Source organism: Lepidochelys kempii, chromosome 9, assembly GCF_965140265.1.
Source record: "Lepidochelys kempii isolate rLepKem1 chromosome 9, rLepKem1.hap2, whole genome shotgun sequence".
NCBI classification, from domain to species: Eukaryota; Metazoa; Chordata; order Testudines; family Cheloniidae; genus Lepidochelys; species Lepidochelys kempii.
The window spans coordinates 82,857,092-82,878,718 of record NC_133264.1 but is presented as its reverse complement, the minus strand read 5'-3'; the positions used below and the strand labels follow the sequence as shown (position 1 = coordinate 82,878,718).

The 21,627-nt window shown below is 38.6% G+C and overlaps 1 protein-coding gene across 7 annotated transcripts in view; it reads left to right on the top strand.

Annotated features, from left to right (window-relative positions):
• ATRX (ATRX chromatin remodeler) overlaps positions 1 to 16,315 on the top strand; it is a 140,981-nt gene extending 124,666 nt beyond the window's left edge. For 6 of the 7 annotated variants that reach the window (XM_073361133.1, XM_073361132.1, XM_073361136.1 and 3 more), the window contains 5 exons: positions 6,770 to 6,919; positions 10,567 to 10,692; positions 11,375 to 11,470; positions 12,071 to 12,199; positions 13,337 to 16,315. In XM_073361133.1, the coding sequence (XP_073217234.1) occupies positions 6,770 to 6,919; positions 10,567 to 10,692; positions 11,375 to 11,470; positions 12,071 to 12,199; positions 13,337 to 13,609 (774 nt within the window). In that variant the 3' untranslated portion in view covers positions 13,610 to 16,315. Of the gene's footprint in view, positions 1 to 5,217; positions 5,320 to 6,769; positions 6,920 to 10,566; positions 10,693 to 11,374; positions 11,471 to 12,070; positions 12,200 to 13,336 lie in introns of those variants that run through there. The other variant, XM_073361138.1, reaches the window with a different exon arrangement.
• Positions 16,316 to 21,627: the final 5,312 nt, after the last annotated feature.

The window sequence follows — 21,627 nt, the reverse complement described above, 5'->3', positions numbered from 1 at the left end:
TGGCCGAGGGGAAAATGGAAAGTCCCGCCATTATCTCAAGCATACATGTGTTAGTGTACCTGTAACCATTGAGCAAGGGCATTAGCACCGTGCTTCATCGGCAATAAACCTGACCAAGTTCCTTCGCTGAAAACTGAGTCTGAATTTATTGGGCAGGTCTGTCAAAATCTGCTATCTGCGCAGAGCTGGGACACCATGCTAAAAGAACTCATGCAGCCGAACATCTATCAACTAAAGGGGATTTTTATGCTGTTAAAAAGAACCCATGCCAGTAACACTCAGAACCTGAGTCAACTGACTGGGGATCACACTACAGAGCTAAAATTAGCAGTGTACACATTCAGGCTCGGGCTGGAGCCTGGACTCTGAAACCCTTTGAGGGGGATGGTCCTTGGAACCCAGTCTCCAGCGCGATCCTGAACATCTACAGGGATATTTTTAGCCCTGTAGCTCGAGCCTGAGTCAGTTGACCCTGACTATAAGACTCGCTGTTGGTTATTTTTTGCAGTGTACACATGCTCTATTGTGCAAAATTTTATCATTTAGATCATGTAAAAATGAAGAAAAATCACAAAACTTTCACAAAGGCAAGACAAGTAGTTCTTTTAATCAAATATTGAACGGGGGAAAGCCATCTTACAGATTTCTGTATTGATGGATATCAAGGCATTTGTCATAACTTGCGTACATTTTTAGCCTTCTCACTAAACAAAAGCAATGACACTTACAAGTTGAAATATAACCACTGCTTCTAGGCATATACTTGGCATTGTAAATATTTATGCAAAATTTGCATATATAACATGTATGTTTCATTAACATAGCTAGCAACATTTACATGATTCAGAGGTTAACTGGAAGGAGGTGGAAATTTGTCTCTAAAATTTTAGTCTTTTGGATTTTTTTAAGAAATCATCCAAGTGATTGTGTAATTTGAATTGTTTTAAAAATTCAGCCGGTTTCAGTTTCATGAGAGGTATATGTGTAATCCAAAACCATATTGCGCCTACAAAAATCATCGAAATTCAGGACAAAAAACTTAGTTGGGCTATAGTTATAGTTGTAAAGTGCTACTAGAAAAAGGACCTACTTACACTCATAGCCTCATTTTACCACCCTTAATCACATAAGGGTTTGAAGGCTCAGATCCTTGGTATGAAATATAATAAAGAAAGATTAGAGGCAGATGGCACTACAGGGAGAATGTTAAGATGATTGCCCAGAACATACATTTTCAGTTCACTGGTGTATGCAATTAATAGTGTGGTGAGCATGGTATTTGAACTGCTTATTTACATAAGGCTGGATTTTTAAAGGTATTTAGGCTGTTAATGCCCATTAATATTGCTTTTTTAAAATATAATTATACTGCTACATCTTCTTTTTGATTAGCATTTAACAGTACTGACCTAACTGTTGCATAGCAATTTGTGTTTCTTTTGGATTAAAGATGGCATGACTGCTAGAACTTGCTTGTGTTTTGTTTATGATGTAGTATGTATGCTAGTGATTGTGTGACTCTCGTCACCTTCAAAAGAGTTAACATGTAGCTACTTTGCAATTATTTGGTGGACTATATTCTTCTTCAGTCCCCATCAGTACTACCTTTTTATCACACAGGCAGGCTGCTGTTGTGGTATAATATGTTTTCCAAGGAACACATACATTGACTCTTCAGTACTCCTAGTCAGCTTGAGGATTGAGAGTCTGGTTCTCTGTAAGGCAGAGCACTATCACTAGAATTTTAATTTCACACTAATTACTGAAAGCCCCCGCTGTCACACAGGTATAATTCATAAATTCATGTGTAAAAAAAGCTAAAAATTGAGCTCTTGTTTCTGTGCGCTGTGTTTGTAGTGAGCAGTGTTTCTAGTTTGTACACAGAGCTGCCCCTTGGCTGGAGGCACAGTCACCTCTTGCCTCGCATGCTGTTACTCCCATCTTTCCTGATCAACTGTCATATTCCAACCTCCACAAAACCAATATCTGTCTTGTTCTCACAGCATGCATTGATGATTGAACCTGGTGATATTCTAAACAAAAAGGGCTCTCAGCCATGCTTCTAGCTGTGGCCATCACTTTACACCGGTGGTCCCCAAACTTTTTACCTCGCACCCCACCTCTTGCCCGTGTCCATGTCCCATCCATCCGCCCCACGCACCCTGGGGAGCGGGGTCACGGCTCCAGGAGAGCGGGATGCAGATGGGGTAAAGGGGCCAAGGCTGGTGCTACAGCTGGGGACAGGGCCAGGAGTGGAGCCGGCACATGTGGCCAGGGACAGGAGCAGAGCTGGGTGGTGCCCCCCACCCCGTGTGTGGACTGACCCGGGACCTAGCTGTGCCCTCCTGGGCGGGCGGGGGCAAATCCCACAGTTTGGGGACCTTTGCTTTACACTGCCTCAGTTGACATTTGTGGCTTCAGAGTGATGCAGAAAATAACGTTGGAATCTTGTTATATAGATACTAGTTTATTTTTAATAGTGCTATTACAAGAAAAAGAACCGTGACGAAGGCAGATTCAGTTCTTGATTTTTGTGTTTAAAAGGCTATTTATATAGTAAAAAGTTCTGTATAAAAGTGCACAAAAATTGTTAAATTAGCCTTAACTTTCACTGATTAAAAGTAGATTTTTATTAATCCACTATCTCTGCATCTTTGCAAATAAGACTGCATTAAAAATTATCTCTGTTAGTCCAAGAAAAGCATACAAGGTGCACTATGACTGATTAATCAGTGGTTCAAATTTAGATGATGTAAGTATAGAAATAATTACTGTATATACAGTGGGCTTTGTGTAGATTTCTGTTATGCTGGTGACTAGTTATCTAATCCAGACTGATGTTTTAGGCACTTCAAAGCGTTTTTAGTTTTGTAGAACAGCAGATTATAAGGTTAGAAGGCACGCTGGACCTATTATCTTTCATTGGAAGAGATAGTTTAAACAGAACTCTCTCAGTTTACCATATTTTTATTATATTTCAGATGTTATGTTTTGCTTTGCGTTGGGCTTTTCAGCAATGGAGGTGGGTGCTTTAAATAAATTGACTTATGAGTACTATTATAGTGTTTTTAAATAGATTCCCACAAATTTTTACACTGAACTCCCACAGGATTATGTGCTGGGGGAAAGATTTAGCACAGCAATTCTCAACGGGGGAGGGGTGTCCACAGCCCCCTGTTGAGCCACAAGCCCTTTTACAGGGGCCGTGGGGCTGAAGCCGGGAGCCACAGGGCTGAAGCCCTGAGCCCCAGCATCCCCCGTGGGGCCGAAACCCCAGCTACCTCCACCCTGAGGTACCCCTTGCCTGCACACAGCCCCTAGTTGCCTCCTGCCCGAGCAGTTTTCAAACTTTTTGAGCTGAGCCCCTCCCCCCTTTGAGTTATAATTTTTGGTTGCCCCTCCCAACCGAGACAGGCCGGGTGGCCTGCTGAGAAGATGAGTCAGGCGATAGAGGTGGTGTTCTCTTCCCGGACCCCACCCAAGCCCCGCTGGGCCCTGCCCCCCAAAACAGAAGTCAAGCTACGCCTTATAGCATGTTGGGTCGTGTGGGGGGGGGAGCGCTCAGAAAGAAAAAGGTTGAGAACCCCTGATTTAGCGCATGTTAAAGTCACTGTCAAAATATTTTTCCCCAATTGTTGGCTTGGCTTTTTCATTTTGTAACAGGTATGTTCGAAGTGACAAGTTCAAGCAGTTGTCACTTTACCGCTTATGGCCACTGGCATTAGACTTCCCAAAGAGGTGTTGCAGGAGCAGACCAAAGGCAAGGTGGGGAGAGGTACTGCTTAAGCCTGCGCGCCCACCCAGGGTTGTGAGTCAATCCTTGAGGGGGCCACTTAGGGATCAGGGAGCAAAAATTGGGGATTGGTACTGCTTTGTGCAGGGGGTTGGACTAGATGACCTCCCGAGGTCCCTTCCAACCCTGATATTCTATGAAACAGTGTCCCTAGGAGCATCCAGTAGCGTGTACCCTGTCATTTATTCTTGTGTCGTCGTCATGTCCCCAATACCATCAGCAGCACCCCTCTATCAGCAAAAACAAGCAATGCCTTAATGCGGGGATAGTCAATTATTTTTTGTCAAGATATAGTCAAGGTCCAGACTCCAAAGAAAATAATAAAAAATGATTATAGTAAGTACATCAAAAGATTTTGGGGTTTGTTTGAAAGCATCTGGCAGTCTGGATTTGCCCACGGTCCACCTATTGACTATTTCTGCCTTAATGCTACAGTATTTATGTTGTTAAATATAGGATTGGCTGAGTTAAGGTCATTTAATGCAGATTGGAAAGTCAGATAAAACTAATAGTTCTGATTGAGTTGGGCATAGTATCTCTTTAGCAGTAGTTTGCAATATATGAGCATTAGTTGTCTGGTATTTAGCAAGTGTTTGCTTTTTCACTGTAGTCTAAGAAGAGAAAAATTGTGGATTCTTAAAAAGCTGCTAACTCCAGAATAGTAAATTTCTCTGCTCCTTTTCTATCAGTCACTGAATTGGTTGAGAAAAGGTCTTTATTTTATGACTCAGTATATAGGCTGTGTGCCCTCCTGGGTTAGTCTTCTTTTAGATGTAATTCTTCTGTTGCATTTAGTCCCATGAAAAGTTGAAAATGACAACTGGGAGAAACATTTTTGAAGTTTGGACACATTTTCCAGCAAATTTTCAGTTCAGCACCAAAATTGCATTTCAGTATCGTTTTAAAAACCTATAAACCATATTGCTAAATGCTTTTTTTAAATTTCAGAGTATACTAATGCAAATCAATAAACTTTTTTGCTGAATTTCACATAAAATTGAATTAATTACTTTTGCAGTGTAAAAACATTTAAGAAAATGTAATGGCGGTATCTTACTTAGCTTTCAATCGTCATCGCTTTATTTAATACAAAATAAAGTTTAGACAAAGAAAAGCAAACATACACAGTTGGATGTAATTTAAACCACATTTTGATGACTCTGCTGGCCAAGTGAGTGTGGATTATATTCCAGTATTGTTTTCAGTAATAGTGTTACCATGGAAACTAATGCATATGCATGTATAAGAACCCTCCACACACTTATGTACAGCTACAGTATGTTGAGAAAGCTTTTATTGTGTTAACTTCATTTTGTAATCTCTTCTGGACTTTCACCCACCTCCCTTAAATGTTTTCTGTGTATCCTATTACCACATCCTTTCTCTTCCGCTAAATCCCATTATTTGATTCATGTGCCCTTTAGTCACACGGATATATCGCAGAATTTGCTCCTGAGGGGCTGAAGGAGAATGTGGTGGCTCCCACATGAAGAGGCCAGTTGATAGGACAAGGATGAAACAAAGAGGTTGACTTTTTAAAAAAAGATGTTAATTGCTTTAATACTCAAAATTATGGTTTGTTTTTTGCTTGTGTAGCAGTATAAAGTGTAGAAGCAGATAGTTGTCACTTGTGATTAAGGAATTGGACTGAAATTCAGGATACCTGGGTTCGCTTCCTGGTTCTGCCACAGGCTCCCTGTGTGACCTTGGCTACAAGTCACTTTTTCTCTGTGGATCAATTCCATACCTTCTACTTGTATTTGTTTCCCTTTCTCCCATCTTAGGTCTGTATAGACTGTGAGCTCTTCAGAGCAGGAACACAGTCTGAACTTTGTGGTCCAAACAGGAGCGGGATCTAGCAATCGTATGGGCCTTGTTTCTGTTGATCCTTAGAGGCATTGCTTTCATTTCAACATCATCATTTGGGTGCCCATGGAGAAGGAAATGTTGACTCAGTAAAAATGAAGACTGCTAAACCTTTAACTTTAGTTTAAGATACAAGCAGCTTTGTTCCAACCATTCTTTTCCCCTCCATTTGTTTTTATTTCATTTTTTAATTGAGATAACATGATCTCATTACGTGGCATTTGTATTCCTATCAAGGACAAGGCACCTAAATACGTTAGTTACCTGCCACTTTCTCTCTTTTATTTGCTTAATTAATAAATTAGGGTTTTTTAGGTTAGTGACTGACTTTTGAAAAATAGGAATAGTTTTTAACACAGCTCCATAGGACCTTTAATATTCAGGACTTTGAATAAAACAATTTGCAACTGAGGTCATTTAAGTATTTTAGTTATTATAAAAGTGTAAAAGTATTAGTATAGTATAGAATGTGAGTGTCCAAAGCATGGCCTGTTGGCCAAATCCAGCACATGGAACCCAGACGTGACGTTTTAATATAGAGCTGTGGAGACTACATATCCCAACACATGCATTTTGCCGTTTTGAAAAAGGTGGCCCCCTCCAGGGGCTATTGGTGGTATAGTAGTGAAACTGTTCCTGGAGTTTCAGGTTGAAACATGCAATTTGGGCTCAAATACTTTCTAACTCATAAAATCCAACAGGGAAGTTCTACCTCATCACCGAAGGAGATTATCATAGCCTCCCGTCAGGAGCAGGGTGCAAGCATCTCTTAAAGAAGCAATTATTTGGCACCTTTCATTCTATTTAGGTTCTATACTGCATCAGTCATTGTGGAATCTGGGTATACTGTAGTGGTCCACTAAGTGATTTGACTATCTGTTGCATGAGGTTGTTTCTCCATTACCTTTCCCATCAGGAAAACTGCATTTGTTTTTTTTTTTAAATTTCTTCTAGTTTTATTTATATATGAAGTGCTTTGAGCTCTATTGTGAAAGTCAGGTCAAAGAAATATGACTTGCACATGCTCAACAAAAATATACTGTAGCACTATTACAGATAAAAATATTTAATAAGTGACCTTCATTTCATGGTACTTTTTCATTTAAACAGGATACAATTCTGGCAGAATTGCTTCAGATCCACAAAGAACATATAGTGGGCTATCATGAGCATGATTCCCTCCTAGACCATAAAGAGGAGGAAGAATTGACCGAAGAGGAAAGGAAGGCAGCTTGGGCAGAATATGAAGCTGAAAAAAAGGTAAAGATGTCTGCCCTAACGTAAAGTGGGTATCATGTGTGTAAAAAAATAACCGTCAGTTTAAAAAAAAAATTATAATTGTTCTGTAAGCATAATGAATCTTTGTAGAAATAGCTCCATTACAGGCTTGGAAATGGGCTTCTGAATAATATTATGTAAAATGGTAGTTTTAAATAGCACCTCTATAAAAGCTAAACAGACTATGAAAAATGAAAAGATAGATGCTGTTTTGGTGGTGGACTTTTGTATGTATTTGCTTCAAGATATTTTTACTTAGTGTTTGTTACTTTTTTTATTAATAATTAGCTTTGTAGTTTTCACATTTTATATTATACATCCAGCTGACATTCTTCAGTATACTTCATTCTGAAAATGTATGGAAAATCTCTACCTTTTGAGATTTTTTTTAATGGAAAAATGGGCATCTCATTTCAAAACAAGCCCTCCGCCTCTCCCCCAACCCCAGAAAATATAATCCAGTTGAGGCATAAGTAAATACTGGAATTGGCCTGAGAGTTTGCAGTTCATTCATTCCCAAGGTCCTAGATTCTTAAACTAGAGACAGTTTTTTTGTTTGTTTTGTTTTTTAATTATAACCCAGGAATTACTAGATCAAAAAGAAGTGGGAGAAGGAAATTGAGTGCATAACAAGGATTTTATAAACTGTCAGAAAGGGAGATACCCACTGATGGTAACGTAATTACTTTGGTTTGAATTATGAACAGAAAGTTTTAGTGGGAATGGTCATTGCAATAACTAGAACAAACTTTCTAGTGTTTAAGACAATAAAAATCTTTGTTCTTAAAATATGCTTATAAATCTGTGACTTAGTTCAAAAGTCTTGAAAATAATTATATTTCACTTAACTCAGTGGGAGAACAGAGAAAACTGAAACTAGCCTTCATTATCATACTGTACAAGGAGAATAAGAACTTAAGTATTGGTTTGTTTGGTGTAAATAGGAGTATTGTTGCTAGAGTACTCCTCTAAAGGATGTAAAGGCAGCAGAAGTGAAAAATGCCTGAAAGATGTTGCACCTGGGTGATCAGATCTGATGATTAAGATATTTTCTCTTTTGAATTCACAAAGTGGGAAATATGGAAAGTTGCTGAAGATTTTAAGTGGGCATCTGACTCAGGGAGAATTTCAGGAGTTCGCAGATATGAAGAGTAGTTGGAGATTTTTGGTAGCAATGTAATTTCTCTGGGGGAACCAAAGTACTGTGTGAGATATGACACTAAAACATCTGGATGGCTCCAAGTGGATAAGTTTAACAGTCATCTGTATGAAGTTGTGTAGGGCCAGAAATGGACCATGAACTCATGCCTTGAACTGTTTCTTGTTTCTGTCATGTGTTTTTAATTTTTTTTTTTTTTAATGTCTTGTCCTGAGGACAAAAGTTCTCACGAAAGAACATCATACCCAATCTGGGTGGGGGAGTATGATCAGAGGAAAATGTCCTATGAGTCCCATCCCCCCTCAAAAGGGATTAAAACCCCTTAATTTACTATATTTCATGTGTCTTCCAAACTTAATTATGAACAGGACCTAGAACAAAATTACCCAAGAAACCCTTTCATTCATGCCTGGGCGGCGGGAAAGGCTTCTGAATAATTCTTTTCCTGTTACAAGTGTCTTTTGCCAGTTTTACCATCTTGTATAGTGCATAATAACTCTTGACATTTATTTTAAAAACATATAAAGTAGTACCATTTCCAGTAGACAAAACAACCTGCCTGAAGGATACAAGAACATCATGCATGAGTACAACCCTGCGTGGTGTGCAGCTCCTGTCTGGGAGCTTGCAAGCTGCTTGTACATACTAGCATGACCAGGGACAGTTGCCAGTGACTCTAGTGCCCACCCCAGTCGGTGGGGGGAGGGGAGGTACTGCCATGCTGGAGGAACTGCCAGCGGCCCGACATGCTGCTACTTTTGCTAGTGTGGTTCCTGCTAGAGCCCTTCAGCTCTGCGGATAGCAATTTATATCCGTGGTTCTAAATTTTGTATCGTGCAGGGCTCTATGCATGGGGGTTAGAATCTAAGGACTGGAATGATCAAGCAATTGAAAATCTATTTTCTCTATTTCGTTTGAAATGTGAAGCCCTGCAAAATTTAGATTTTTTGGAAGATTGTTGAGTAATTCCTACCAAAATTTTGAGAATTCTATGTTCATTGGTATTTAATAGGAATTCTGCAGTAAAAAGACCTTTTTTCAATTTTAAAAAATTAGGCTATATGTGAATTACAGTATATGAGAATCCTTAACAAACGCAGGATGGTTTATGGCAAAGCTGAAAGTGCTATTAATACACCTAGCTAGTTACCAACTCCTAATGTTACTAATTAATGCACATTGCCACTATTCTTAATACTTAAATCATACCCTTCCTAAAACAGAGCAACAGTTTATATACGTATAGAGTCTGAAAGAAGCATCCTCAGAGTTGTCCAACTTCATTATATAAATACCAGATTTTGAAATCTGAGAGAAAGTTAACCACTTCAGATCAGACTCTGATTAAGAGAAAAAGAATAATACCTATTCAGGATTGATTCTGTGATATCCAAGATAAAATTATATAGGGTTGATTTATGGAGACTTAGTTGTTGCAAAGGCATAGCTTTATACCTGCCTGGCATAGCTGCTTTTTTAACAGTCCGAAAGGAAAGGGTTTACTGTGTTGGTGTCTGTAATTTAAATTTATTTACAGCAAAAGTATTCATCTTTGCTTTTTGCAGAGGGTGGGATTATTTGTTCTTATAAGGAACATTGGTGGTTACACTACACCTATTTAGGCATTGGTGTCCCTACATTTTGGAAATACAGGTTTGCCAGAATATCCTAATGGCTTTGTGCAATCTGACATGCCTCTCAGTTGCTTTGTGGTATAATTTGTTTGAATATTTTGGGGAATTATTTTTCTGCTTCAATAACTTTTGTGATCTAACTGGTGTTTTTGACTTTTATTTCAACAATGGACTTGTGTATTTGAGAATTATTCCTTGCAAGAGGTCTTGTATTTCTTTCTTCCAGTGAATAAAAACTCTGCATACTGCATTTCTATCAAGTCAGGCTAACCCTGTTCAGCTAGTTTTTCTGTATTTGATTAATTCATTTTTGAAGTCCTTGCTCTGTTGTTAATGTATCTGTAATGGTGTCTGGCTACACAAATGTGTACTACTGTATCCATATCGCAGTACTTCAGCATGTGCTTAAAAATCAGTTATCATACAAACCTTAAACAATGTATTTTGTCAGATTATATACATATCACATACACACTTTTACATTAGTGTAATATGTATCACTAGACAAATTGAAGATATTGTTAGGATTTTCTTCTCTTACTGTGTTTATACCAAATTATAGATAAACTAGACTCAAATCTCAAGACACATACTGAGGCTTCTCTAAGTAGTTGGAAACTTAATCATTTTGATTCCACGCTTTGGAAAGAATTTTCAATACACTCAGATGGTTCCACTTCTAAGGGTTAAAACTTTATAAGATCTTTGATTTCTCTTTAGGGTGTGTTTTGTTTGTGTGTGTGTTCAATTCTTTCCTAGAATTGACAGCAGTGGCATGCTATAGCACTTAGGAATATTCATAGTTGCTAAACCTAAGTACAATTTTTGTTTTTAAGGGTCTGACCATGCGCTTCAACATGCCAGCTGGGACTAATATGCCCCCTATCAATTTCAACTCTCAAACTCCATATATTCCGTTCAATTTGGGAGCATTGTCGGCAATGAGTAACCAACAGCTAGAGGTAGGTAGTGAAATCCAAATGGCACAGTGTATCTGCATTGCTTTGAGCATGTCTCAGATATTCAAATTAAGTTACAAATCAGTAATTACTGAAATTTTTTTAACGTCCTGATAAGTAATACCTTCTAGTTGAATGTAACATTTTTTTAAAAGTAGATTTATGATATGTCTGTTTAGTTGAAATCTATTAACTTGTGTGTGCATATTGAAATGTTTATAGCAACAGTGTATTCTGATTATAGGAAGCTGATCACTGTAGCATTTGTATAATATTAGGAATGTACTAGTATAATTTAAAACAAGAAGTAATGTTGAACACAGTCATAGTGAGTATGAATGTGACAATTGTAATAATTTTACAATGCCAACTGCAAAAAGTTTGTTAGGTGCAAAATTTGTCACTTTGGTCTAACACAGTTTTGATCATCTAAAAAGCACTGAGTGAGCAGATTGTTTTCAGTTGACTTATTTGTATTTTCTGTTCATTTACTTACCTCCAAAGTCTAATTGTGTGTGAATTTATTTCCATCATATTACCCAACTCTGTGTGTTCACTTGTGTGAAAAAGTTTCAAATATAGTTACATAAATTGGAGATGGAGAAAAGCATTTCTAAATGTGTGGACAACTTAATTTCTTGCTTTGCACCTATCCTTTATAATTCATTGTCTGCTATTCTCTCAGGACCTCATTAATCAAGGAAGAGAAAAAGTTGTGGAAGCAACCAACAGTGTAACTGCAGTGAGAATTCAGCCCCTTGAAGATATAATTTCAACTATAGTAAGTAAAATAGATATTATTCCACATTTGGTCAGGAGCTGGAAAAATGTTAAGAAGCAGTGTCAAGCAAAGAAGTGATGACTACTGATTATAAATAGTCATCCAGTTAATTGTCATATTATTTCTTCGTCATTAATAAAGCAGTATTTTTAATTAATGCTGATTTCTGTTACCACAATTTGTAATAACAGCTAATTAATGATGTAGTTGGGTAATAGCACCTGTGTGGATAGTAGAATCTTATAGTGCCAACAATTTGGTCCATAGCTCCATGTCAGTATTTCCCAGACAGTGAAAATGCTGGCTCCCTGCAAATGAAACTGATTGGCTCAGCTGAGTATTTTTTCCCCCTGTTTTCTTCTCCATACATTTTCCCCTTTTAAAAGAAAATTTAGAAAAACATGTTTTTTATTGGCAATATAAAGATCTAATAACTTCTGGTTATAGTTATAAAACTGTACTTCCCCAGAATATTTACTGGAAACTGGGCGGTCAGTCAGTGCCAACTATATTCATCCAGCTCTGAAAAAATTGCGAGAACTTGATTGCTCTTACTTTTCTATCAGAGTGACTAATAAAATGTATTTTTTTCCTTTTCAGTGGAAGGAAAATCTGACCCTGACAGAGACCCAAGTGCAGGCCTTGGCCCTAAGCAGACAGGCAAGCCAGGAGCTTGATGTTAAGCGCCGAGAAGCCATCTACAATGATGTCTTGACAAAACAACAGATGGTAAGAATTCTGAATGCCTTTTAGATAATTATGTTTATTTGGATTGGGATGCATGAGTGATACCAACCTGGACTAGCACATGATATTAAAGATGTTTTTGTAGAATGCCAGCTTCTTATCAATCCCTTGGGCCCAGTAATTACCAACAGTGTGTTTTGCTCCTCCACACCAGAAAGTGGTGAGTTATACAATGTTTTGGACTAGCATTGTTCATTTAGGGAGATGTGTAAAGTAGATTGCAAATTCCATCTCCTAAATTCTGCTATTAATTCATGTATTTGAAGTGCTTGAAGACTAAGTGGCTTAAGAAAAACCAAATACTAAAGTGGTAATAGGCATGTAGCATACAGTGACCTTTACACAAGACCCAGTCTCCTTAAAGATGTTAACTTTCTAATTATATATAGGAACTTGCATCTCTTCAGGATAGTTCTGTTTACAGCAGTTTAGTTCCATGGGAAAACAAATCAACAGCACTCCTCCGTGCATTAAATCTTCCTTAAAACAAGTCAGAAACCAAAATAATCCATGCCAATGCTCTTTCTGAAACCTTTCTCATCACCCTTTCCTGGTGTATTCCTTTACCATTCACAGGCTTTGTATTGGAAAGTTCTAACTCCTGGCACTAAGGAATTATTTTATGCAGAATGCACATAACTTAAAACCACGTAACTCATTAGGACTTTCTAAGTAATCTTGAGAAATCTGAAACTTTCCCAATAGGTGCTAGTCCAACTGGAAGTATTTTCTCCTTTGGTGTTTGTCACTAAATGTTTATTTACCCATCAACTTGTAGGATTTTCAAAGGGATGTTAAATAGTACCTGACAACAAATGCTGTAACTAATACAGGGGAGTAATTTCACAGTAGAATGCATATCACCATGGCAACTAACATAAATGCTGCCTGCAATACAATAGGCAAGTCATTAGGAGACCTTAGTCCTACATGGTGTTACTAACTGGTTTCTACTGTAATCCGCTTGTGAATGCCATCACGTTAGTGATGGGGATAACAATAATGTTTTTTTCTTCAGCCATGGTACCCCTAGCAAATTGATTTTTAACTCTAAACTTGATACTTGCTGCAGTAAGACAGGTCATGCACTTGTAACAGCTCCACTTTCCCTCCCCACAGTTAATCAGTTGTGTTCAGCGGATACTCATGAACAGAAGACTACAGCAGCAGTACAATCAGCAGCAGCAGCAGCAAATGTCTTATCAGCAAGCAGCAATGAGTCATCTCATGATGCCAAAGCCTCCCAATTTAATCATGAACCCTTCCACCTACCAGCAGATAGATATGAGAGGAATGTATCAGGCAGTTTCTGGTGGTCTGCAGCCACCGCCATTGCAGCGTGCCCCACCCCCAATGAGAGGCAAAAATCCAGGACCTTCCCAAGGGAAATAAATGTGATTTTGCACTAAACGGATTGTTAAAATCAGAGAGAACTTTTTTATTTTTTTAGGAATCAATGGCTTAACAGAACTCAACTGCATAAATAGTTTGGATCCCTTAAATGCCATGTTCCATATTAGTGTTTCAACTGTGTTTAAATAGGATGTAACATTTTTCCCTCTCATGTCAGTGATGTTGCCTAGAATCTTCTTACATGTGTTGAATACAGGAGATATCAAATTGTTTTCAGTGAAAACAAGCCCTTCCATAATAGTAGCAGCTCCACAGGTTTACTGTCTAAAGTCCTATGCTTGTTTTTAGTAGCCATAAAACCATCATCAAACATGAGAAACTTAGGAGAGAATACAGATCTGTATGTTTCAGTATTCCATATATAAAATGTACACAGCTGAGTTCTTGATTAGAGTTGATTCCTCAAATTATGGGATACTTTTATACTTATCCATTTCTTGAAATTAGTGAGTGTGATAAGACAGAGAAAAATTATATTGTTTCCTTTTGACTGAAGTCTGGACTTGTACTATATCATCTGTGCAGAATAAAACATAGGAACTGAAAATTCTCTTGAGACAAAATTGAGTGCAATATTCTTAAATACTACGGCTCTAAAACGTTGTCATGCAGTTATATAGAAACCGTGTATACAGCCTTAAATCATGACTTGAGAAGAGAATTTTTTCTTCTCCAGTCTTCTGCCACTTGTTATTTTCAGTTTTATGTGATGGAATAACTGGTAAATTTAAATTTACAGCTTTGTATCCTTCACACATTATTTCACTGTTCGCTGACTCTGATACAAAGCACATTTCTGTTAACTCCTTGATGCTGGTGCTAGTGTCTCTTCCCTTTGCTGGCAATGGGATAGGGACCAAAAAAATCAAATTACTGGTATTTTGGAGGTTAAGATAGTGGTGATTCTTAGGGTCACTCCCTGTTTTATAAACAACATCACAATGGCAGAACCATTGCCAACTTTGAATTCATACACTGAATGTGCTTTAACAATTTCCAGTTCTGCCAGAATTGTGAAATAATTCTCCTTGTATAGATAAGGATCTCTGCCTACCATGTTCTTCTCCCTACCCCTTCTTTCATTTTTGTAAGAATATAAGTTAGTCCAAAAAGACCTTGATTCTTTTTTTTTTTTTTTTTTTAATAATCTAGACCAAGGTACATTTCTGATTGGTTACATGTCATTAATACCTACGTTCCCAACATTTTAATGGGATAGTAACACATTTTCTGTGCTTATGATGATCCAGTTACACACACACACACACACACGACTTTTCTTTGCATATAGTTTGGCTGATACTATTTTTAAAGGAAAACGTTTTTAGAATGTGAGAGACAAATTAAATGACAGGAATATTTGAGGTGATATTGTATCAGGTATTGAAAACAGAATTTTTGAGAAACGAAAGCTGGATGGAGGGATTTGCTGTAGATATTGCTGTACTCACATGACTTGCTGACATCAACTAGAAGAGTTTTGGCTTCTTGAATCACTCTTGAAGGACTTTTTTGAGTTTTTATGTCCTCAAAAGACAAGTGTTTCCACATCTAAAATATACAAATCTTGTGAGATATTTCATTTGGGGTTTGAATTTTGGTTTGTGATATGTGTAGAATTTGTTAGATCTGCTGCAAAACCAGCTAACAAAATTGTTGGTTTGGATTTTTTCCTGTTACAAGACATCGCAAGAAAACCCTCTATGTTCTAAGCCTTTGCCAGCTCCATAATCAGATTTATTTAATTTGAGGGGGGAGAGGAGCCAGAAAAGGTGCATTCATTTTAGAAGAAGTTACAAAAATTAGACTTTGTGAGACAAGCATTTGAATGCAAATGTACTCTGGACAACTGTCATGGATATTCCTACATGTCGTGAATAAGACAAATATGTTCTACCAGACCTGGGAATTTTCAATGGAGTTCTACGATAACTCACTCAAAGACTTAAATGTGGAAGTTTTAGGCAACATTTAAAGGCACATTTTTTCCACCGTGGACAAAACTATGGATAACAGAAGACTAATGCATAAGAAGATTAATCAAAGATAAGAAGCATTGAAATAAAACTTGGACCACTTTGTATACATGTTCCTCACTTGACATTTTAGCTGCATAATGTGTGTATAACATGAAGCTTTAACAAATATTTAAAGACAGAACATTACATCAATAAGGTAACAAAAGGCTCATTTTTATATTTGTTTTAGATGTTTTAACTAGTTGAAATGGCTTAAGATGACAAATAAAAATGTTGCTTGTAATACAGTTTTGCCTGCTAAATTCTCCACATTTTGTAACCTGTTTATTCCTTTGGATGTAAAGCGTTTTTGCTTAGTATTGTGATATTGTATATGTTTTGTCCCAGTTGTATAGTAATGTTTCAGTCCATCAACCAGCTTTGGCTGCTGAAATCATACAGCTGTGAAGACTTGCCTTTGTTTCTGTTAGACGGCTTTTCAGTTCTGTATTAAATATCTTCAGTACTGTAGAAAAGATGTCACCTCGTCCTATAAGGCTGTTTTGTAATATATATATAAGGACTGGAAATGTGTTTTTAAAGAAAAGCAGCATTCAAGTATGACAATATACTATCTGTGTTTTCACCATTCAAAGTGCTGTTTAGTAGTTGAAACTTAAACTATTTAATATCTCATTTAATAAAGTGACCAAAATACATAAACATGTGCAGTGCTGCATTTTTAACATGCTGTTAGATCCACGTTGTTTACAGCCCCTGAGGAATTTGTTATTTGAGAAATAAGGAAGTAATGGTTGTGAGTGGCGCATTTAACTGACATCTCTCTGGTATAATCTCTCTCTCCACATTTTTAGATCAGGATTCGGGAAAAATACTTATAGGGGACCCAGGAGATAGTTCCAGAGGTATTAGCGTCTACATAAATTGCCCCTGCCTTTGGAGATTCCCCAGAGATTCATTTGACACTCAGGATCTGTGGAGTGCCAGATGACCACCATCCTGGTCAGTTCACAGATGTTGGAAGAGAAAATACTGCAACCTCCTTTCATGATGCATCATCTAAAGCAGTGGTTCTCAAAGCCTGTCCACCGCTTGTTCAGGGAAAGTCCCTGGCGGACCAGACCGGTTTGTTTACCTGCCACGTCTGCAGGTTCGGCTGATCGCGGCTCCCACTGCCTGCGGTTCGCCGCCGCAGGCCAATGGCGGCTGTGGGAAGGGCAGCCAGCACGTCCCCTGGTCCGTGCTGCTTCCCGCAGCTGCCATTGGCCTGGAGCCAGTGGGAGCCGTGATCAGCCAAACCTGGGGACGCAGCAGGTAAACAAACTGGTCCGGCGTGCTAGGGGCTTTACCTGAACAAGCGGCGGACCAGCTTTGAAAACCACTGATCTAAAGAATCTCTGCAAATGGAACTATTACAGCTTCCTGGGATTTTGATCTGAGTGCAAGAGTGATCTCTTTTGCCCAACATCGGATAAACTAAATTGTAATATAAAGAGACATTTTTCAAACTGAGTTTGGGGGAAGTGTAGCAGATAAAGTACTTGATGCTAAGAGGTGCTGAACACCTGAAACTCACTGACTTCATGCAGGCTCCCAAGCCCCCCCTTCCCCCCCTTAGTATTAGGCCTCTAAGTTTGGTGTTCGAAGTTGTATGTTTTTAATATTTGTTTTGATGACTGCAAATATAGAGTCATGTTTTATTACATACCAACTATTAAATACTAAGTGATCCATGTGACTTTAATCAAAGCCTAATCCAATAACAATTACCACTTATTATAGCAAAGAATCTCACAATGTGTATCTTAATTTTCTTCTGGCCCTTGTCTATACATGTTAACAGCACGGCAGGTAGAAGCGGGTGTCTGCTGTACCTAGTATATTGATCTGCTGATGCTGCTTGTTGCATTTTGGTAATTTTTTGGGGATGTAGTTAAGAAGAAATCTGAGACTCTTAAATCTTGCATTAAGCCAGCCTTGCAAATCTTTTATGCAAACTTGCCAACACAGGCACAAAATCTACGTCCCTCACCCTCTTCCCTCCATGATGGGGGGAAAAAAAGTGTAACCTTTCAAAATCAGTTACTTGCTGTAGGTGAGTAAAACTTTGGAAGGCTGTGCTGTACATACTCTAAGAATTACTCCGAAAAACTCCTTTGCCATCACAACTACAAAACAAACACAAAAGCAGTTGGTGTGCTGAGACTACATGCCTGTCATGCAAATCAATATTGTCTCGTTGTTTCCTTGTACTCCACCACCTGGAGGTAGCCATGGCTGTCTCTTGTGTTATATTTAGATTGTAAGTCCTTTTGTTCTGTGTGTGTTCAGTGCCTAGCACAAAGGTGTCCTGGTCCATAACTGGGATTCCTAGGTGCTATGATAATAAGTATTTATATGAGAGACAAGGTGGGTGAGGTAATATCTTTTATTGAACCAACTTCTGTTGGTGAGAGAGACGAGCTTTCAAGCCACACAGAGCTCTTCTTAAGGTCTGGGAAAGCAACTCCCAGCCAAAGCAAAATGCAAGGTGGAACAGATTGTTTAGCTTAAGTAGTTAGCATAGGAGTTAGTTGGTCCAATAAAACACATTACCTCACCCACCTTGTCTCTAATATCCTGGAACCGACACAGCTACATGCATATAAGTATTTATATGGTCCACATCATCCCCATTCTTCTGCTCATGATATATCCTGTGACCTCAATAGTTCCACTCTCCTTGGAGTTGACTTTGCTTGACATCAGGATTAATTTATTCCTAAACTGTACTGAAGCAGATCAGACTTGGAGTTGAAATAATTGCAATACCATGCATAGACTTTCCCTTCTTTCAGTCCTATTATATTTCCCCCACCCAGGACCACCTCATCCATTACTACTTGTGCCTGCCGAAGTCAGTCAGTATGATTAGACCAAATCACCTAATGTGAGGAGTTTAAATCCTCAAGACAGCTGTACAGTGAAAAGTCCAGCTCTTCAGTGATTAGCTGAAAAAGGGGAAGTCAACTGTTTTTTCAGAGTGGTGCTAAAATGCATGTGAGGCAGAAGTGCAGGGGAACAGTGTAAGATCTATTCATGTGAATCTAGAATTAAGGATTCTAGAGAAATTAGCAACAGTGTTAGGGTAATGTACAGCCCCCCACCCAATGGAACTGGTGCCTTTGTAATACACAGGTTAGGGTTAGAAGGCAGATTTTTCTGGAGCCTAGGCAGTAGGTCTGTATTCTCTGGGTGCTATGGAGCCTAGCTATACGAATCTACTGGATGGATGTCCCCTATGAAGCAGAAGGAGAACAGCAACAGGGGCTACTGTGACTGCAAGGTTGGCTCTTCCATCACTCCCTAGCCTACAGGGAAGAGCCCTACCTTCTGAAATGCAGCTCTCTTTGAACCAAGTCAGGCTAAAATTGGTGCAGAAGGGCGGGTGGTCTTGTGATTAGGGAACAGAACTGGGAATTGTTACTTCCTGGGTGACTGAACAAGTACTTTAACCTCTCTGTGCCAACATTTGCTCCTGTAAATGTAAAATACAGCATTTTCCTTACATGGTACTATAATATTTTCAAATCTGCTGTGCTCTACATGCAAAATAGCATTAGTTGGGGGAGGCACTTGATACTGAAGCTCTCTTCGGCAGGAATAATCTCTTTAAGGTTTATCGTAGCACCTGTAACTGTCCAGGTGGGTTTCCTCAGGACTTTGCTCAAATGGAGCAGTGAGAAAGGAGCCCCCATTTGATGACATCCACCCAGCTGCCTTTACAGAGAGATTTTAAGATGAGAAATTTAAACTTTCAACATAAGGAAACAATATAAACAACCAAAATACAATATACATTTAGTTTTTCTTTCACTAATTCAAAACAAGTTTCAAGTTGAAGCATTGCGAACATTTTTTCCTGTGGACCATGGGCTATACAGCAGCCTTGGAACTTGTCTGTCAGTGCAATGGGTGTGTGGAATTTTCATTATGGAAATTATGTGATTGTAGGAAAACCATTTCACCCAATGCCTTTCATGCTGCTCTACTGTACTGATTTCAGAGTCCATCTGCAATTCTTGTCAATAGGACTACAAGCTATAGGAACTTCTGACACAATGTAAAATACTAGCCTTTCCAACACATTTACAAGTGTAAAAGGTCCATTTTATTACACTTTTCATAAATGAGCCTGACTCTGACTTCTGATATAGGTACTGAGACTTGGATGTTTCAGTGATGACTCAGAGAATAAAGGAAAAAAACATTTTATTTCAAACACTGGATTAAATTCCTTCATGTCTAGCTCATTCGGGTAAAGCTCTTTCAATCTTTACCTTGCCACTTGAAGTCTGCTGTCCGTAGTGGTGGTTGCATTGTGTACACTCAGCTGCAAGGACAGAAATGTTTGGGAGAGCAGAGTACTGTTGCAAGGAACTGGCAAGATTGTCAAGAAGGGGAAATGATACTAGATAAAAAACCTGTGTGCATCAGACAGAGCTGTGTTAACAATATAATACACATGAAGCAACTGATCTGACCATCCTTAATTTGGTAAAACTAACATGGGAATAAAGTAAGGGTGGCGGGCTAAGACCTACAGGAGTTTGTGCTTCCCCATAGCTATTCATACAGCTCCTTAAAGGCAAAACTGAAAAACAACACTAAAAGATGAGGTTGCAAGCAAAACATTTTTAAAGCTACAGGTCTTGATTTTCTTTTACATATGGAGACATAAGTGTCTCAGACATTATTAGCTCTTTGGATTTAAAGTGCAGGTGAGCTCAACAAAGTGACCATGTAAAAATGGCACATTCTTATTCAACAGACCTGCTCCCTATGTGTATTCAGAGTCAAACTTGCTGATGTTAATGTCAGAATATCAATTGGACTGTTAGCCCTATAGAGGCCATACAACTGAAGAGAAAGGGAGCTGGAATCTTGAGCTTAATCAGCAGAATTTGTTAATTTACTCTCCATCAATTGAGGGTATAATACTGCACAGGTGTTATCAAGGGCTTAGAAGACACTGGGCAATTTGTACTGTAAAACTTTTATCAGTGATAGTGCGGGTGGGGGACAAGAGCTAGAGAGAGACCAACTTAATTTTCCAGAGCTAAGACTGAGTTTGCAGGTCTAGCAGGTAGAAAAACCACCTTTTAGCCCATGAGCCAATAAGTTCAGCTCTCTTCAGTGCAGCATTTAATCATAGTTAAGTGCTGTGCTAAATCAGAGTCTTAACTTGAAGACTGAGCACATTTGACATGGAATCGATGGGATAAGATTAACAAAGCATCCCATAAGGCAGTTTTCACAGAGGGCACCCTTGGCACTGATTCAGGAAAGCATGTCAGAATAGCATGTGCTCCGGTGCTTCCCAGAATTAGGGCCTTTTAGCAGTAGCAATGAAGGTTGACTGGGAAGGAGCTGCCCATTTCTTGAGATGTTAACGCCGGCCACAGGTTATTCTTCCAGCAATGCCCGTTGCTGAAATTGTCATTACTATGATAAGGTGAATGTTTCAAAATACTCTGGAATGACTGTTTTAGGTTTGCTATGTGTTTTCTCTCTGCAATGCCTCTGCCTGTCCTCATGTTTGACTATTTTTTTGCAGCATTAACGCTGGGCTGGTTTGTTAGTCAGGAAGGTTGTTGCTCAATGTTCTGTTTAGTTTTTAGAATGGACCTGTAATCACTCCTTAATCCTGTCATGTGTACCGGAGTCTCATTAACACTACATGGGTAAATACTGCATATGTGTTCAAACTCCTTTGAATTCCTTCAAGCTCTTTGCTATCCTGCAGCATTGGTTAGTTAACATTTGTAAAGTACTTTGAAGATGCAAAGCACTGACTGCTAAAATACTAAAAGTGGTAAAGATGTGTTGAACATCGTATCGCCTTAACTTCAGTTATGAATGAGAGCTCCTCATCCTTGTGCCTCTGCTGGAGCTAAATCTTTCCCAGTGTATCATTTTATTTTGCCTATATTACTGCAACTGAGAAATGTCTGAGTGAAATCCTGGCTCCACTGAATT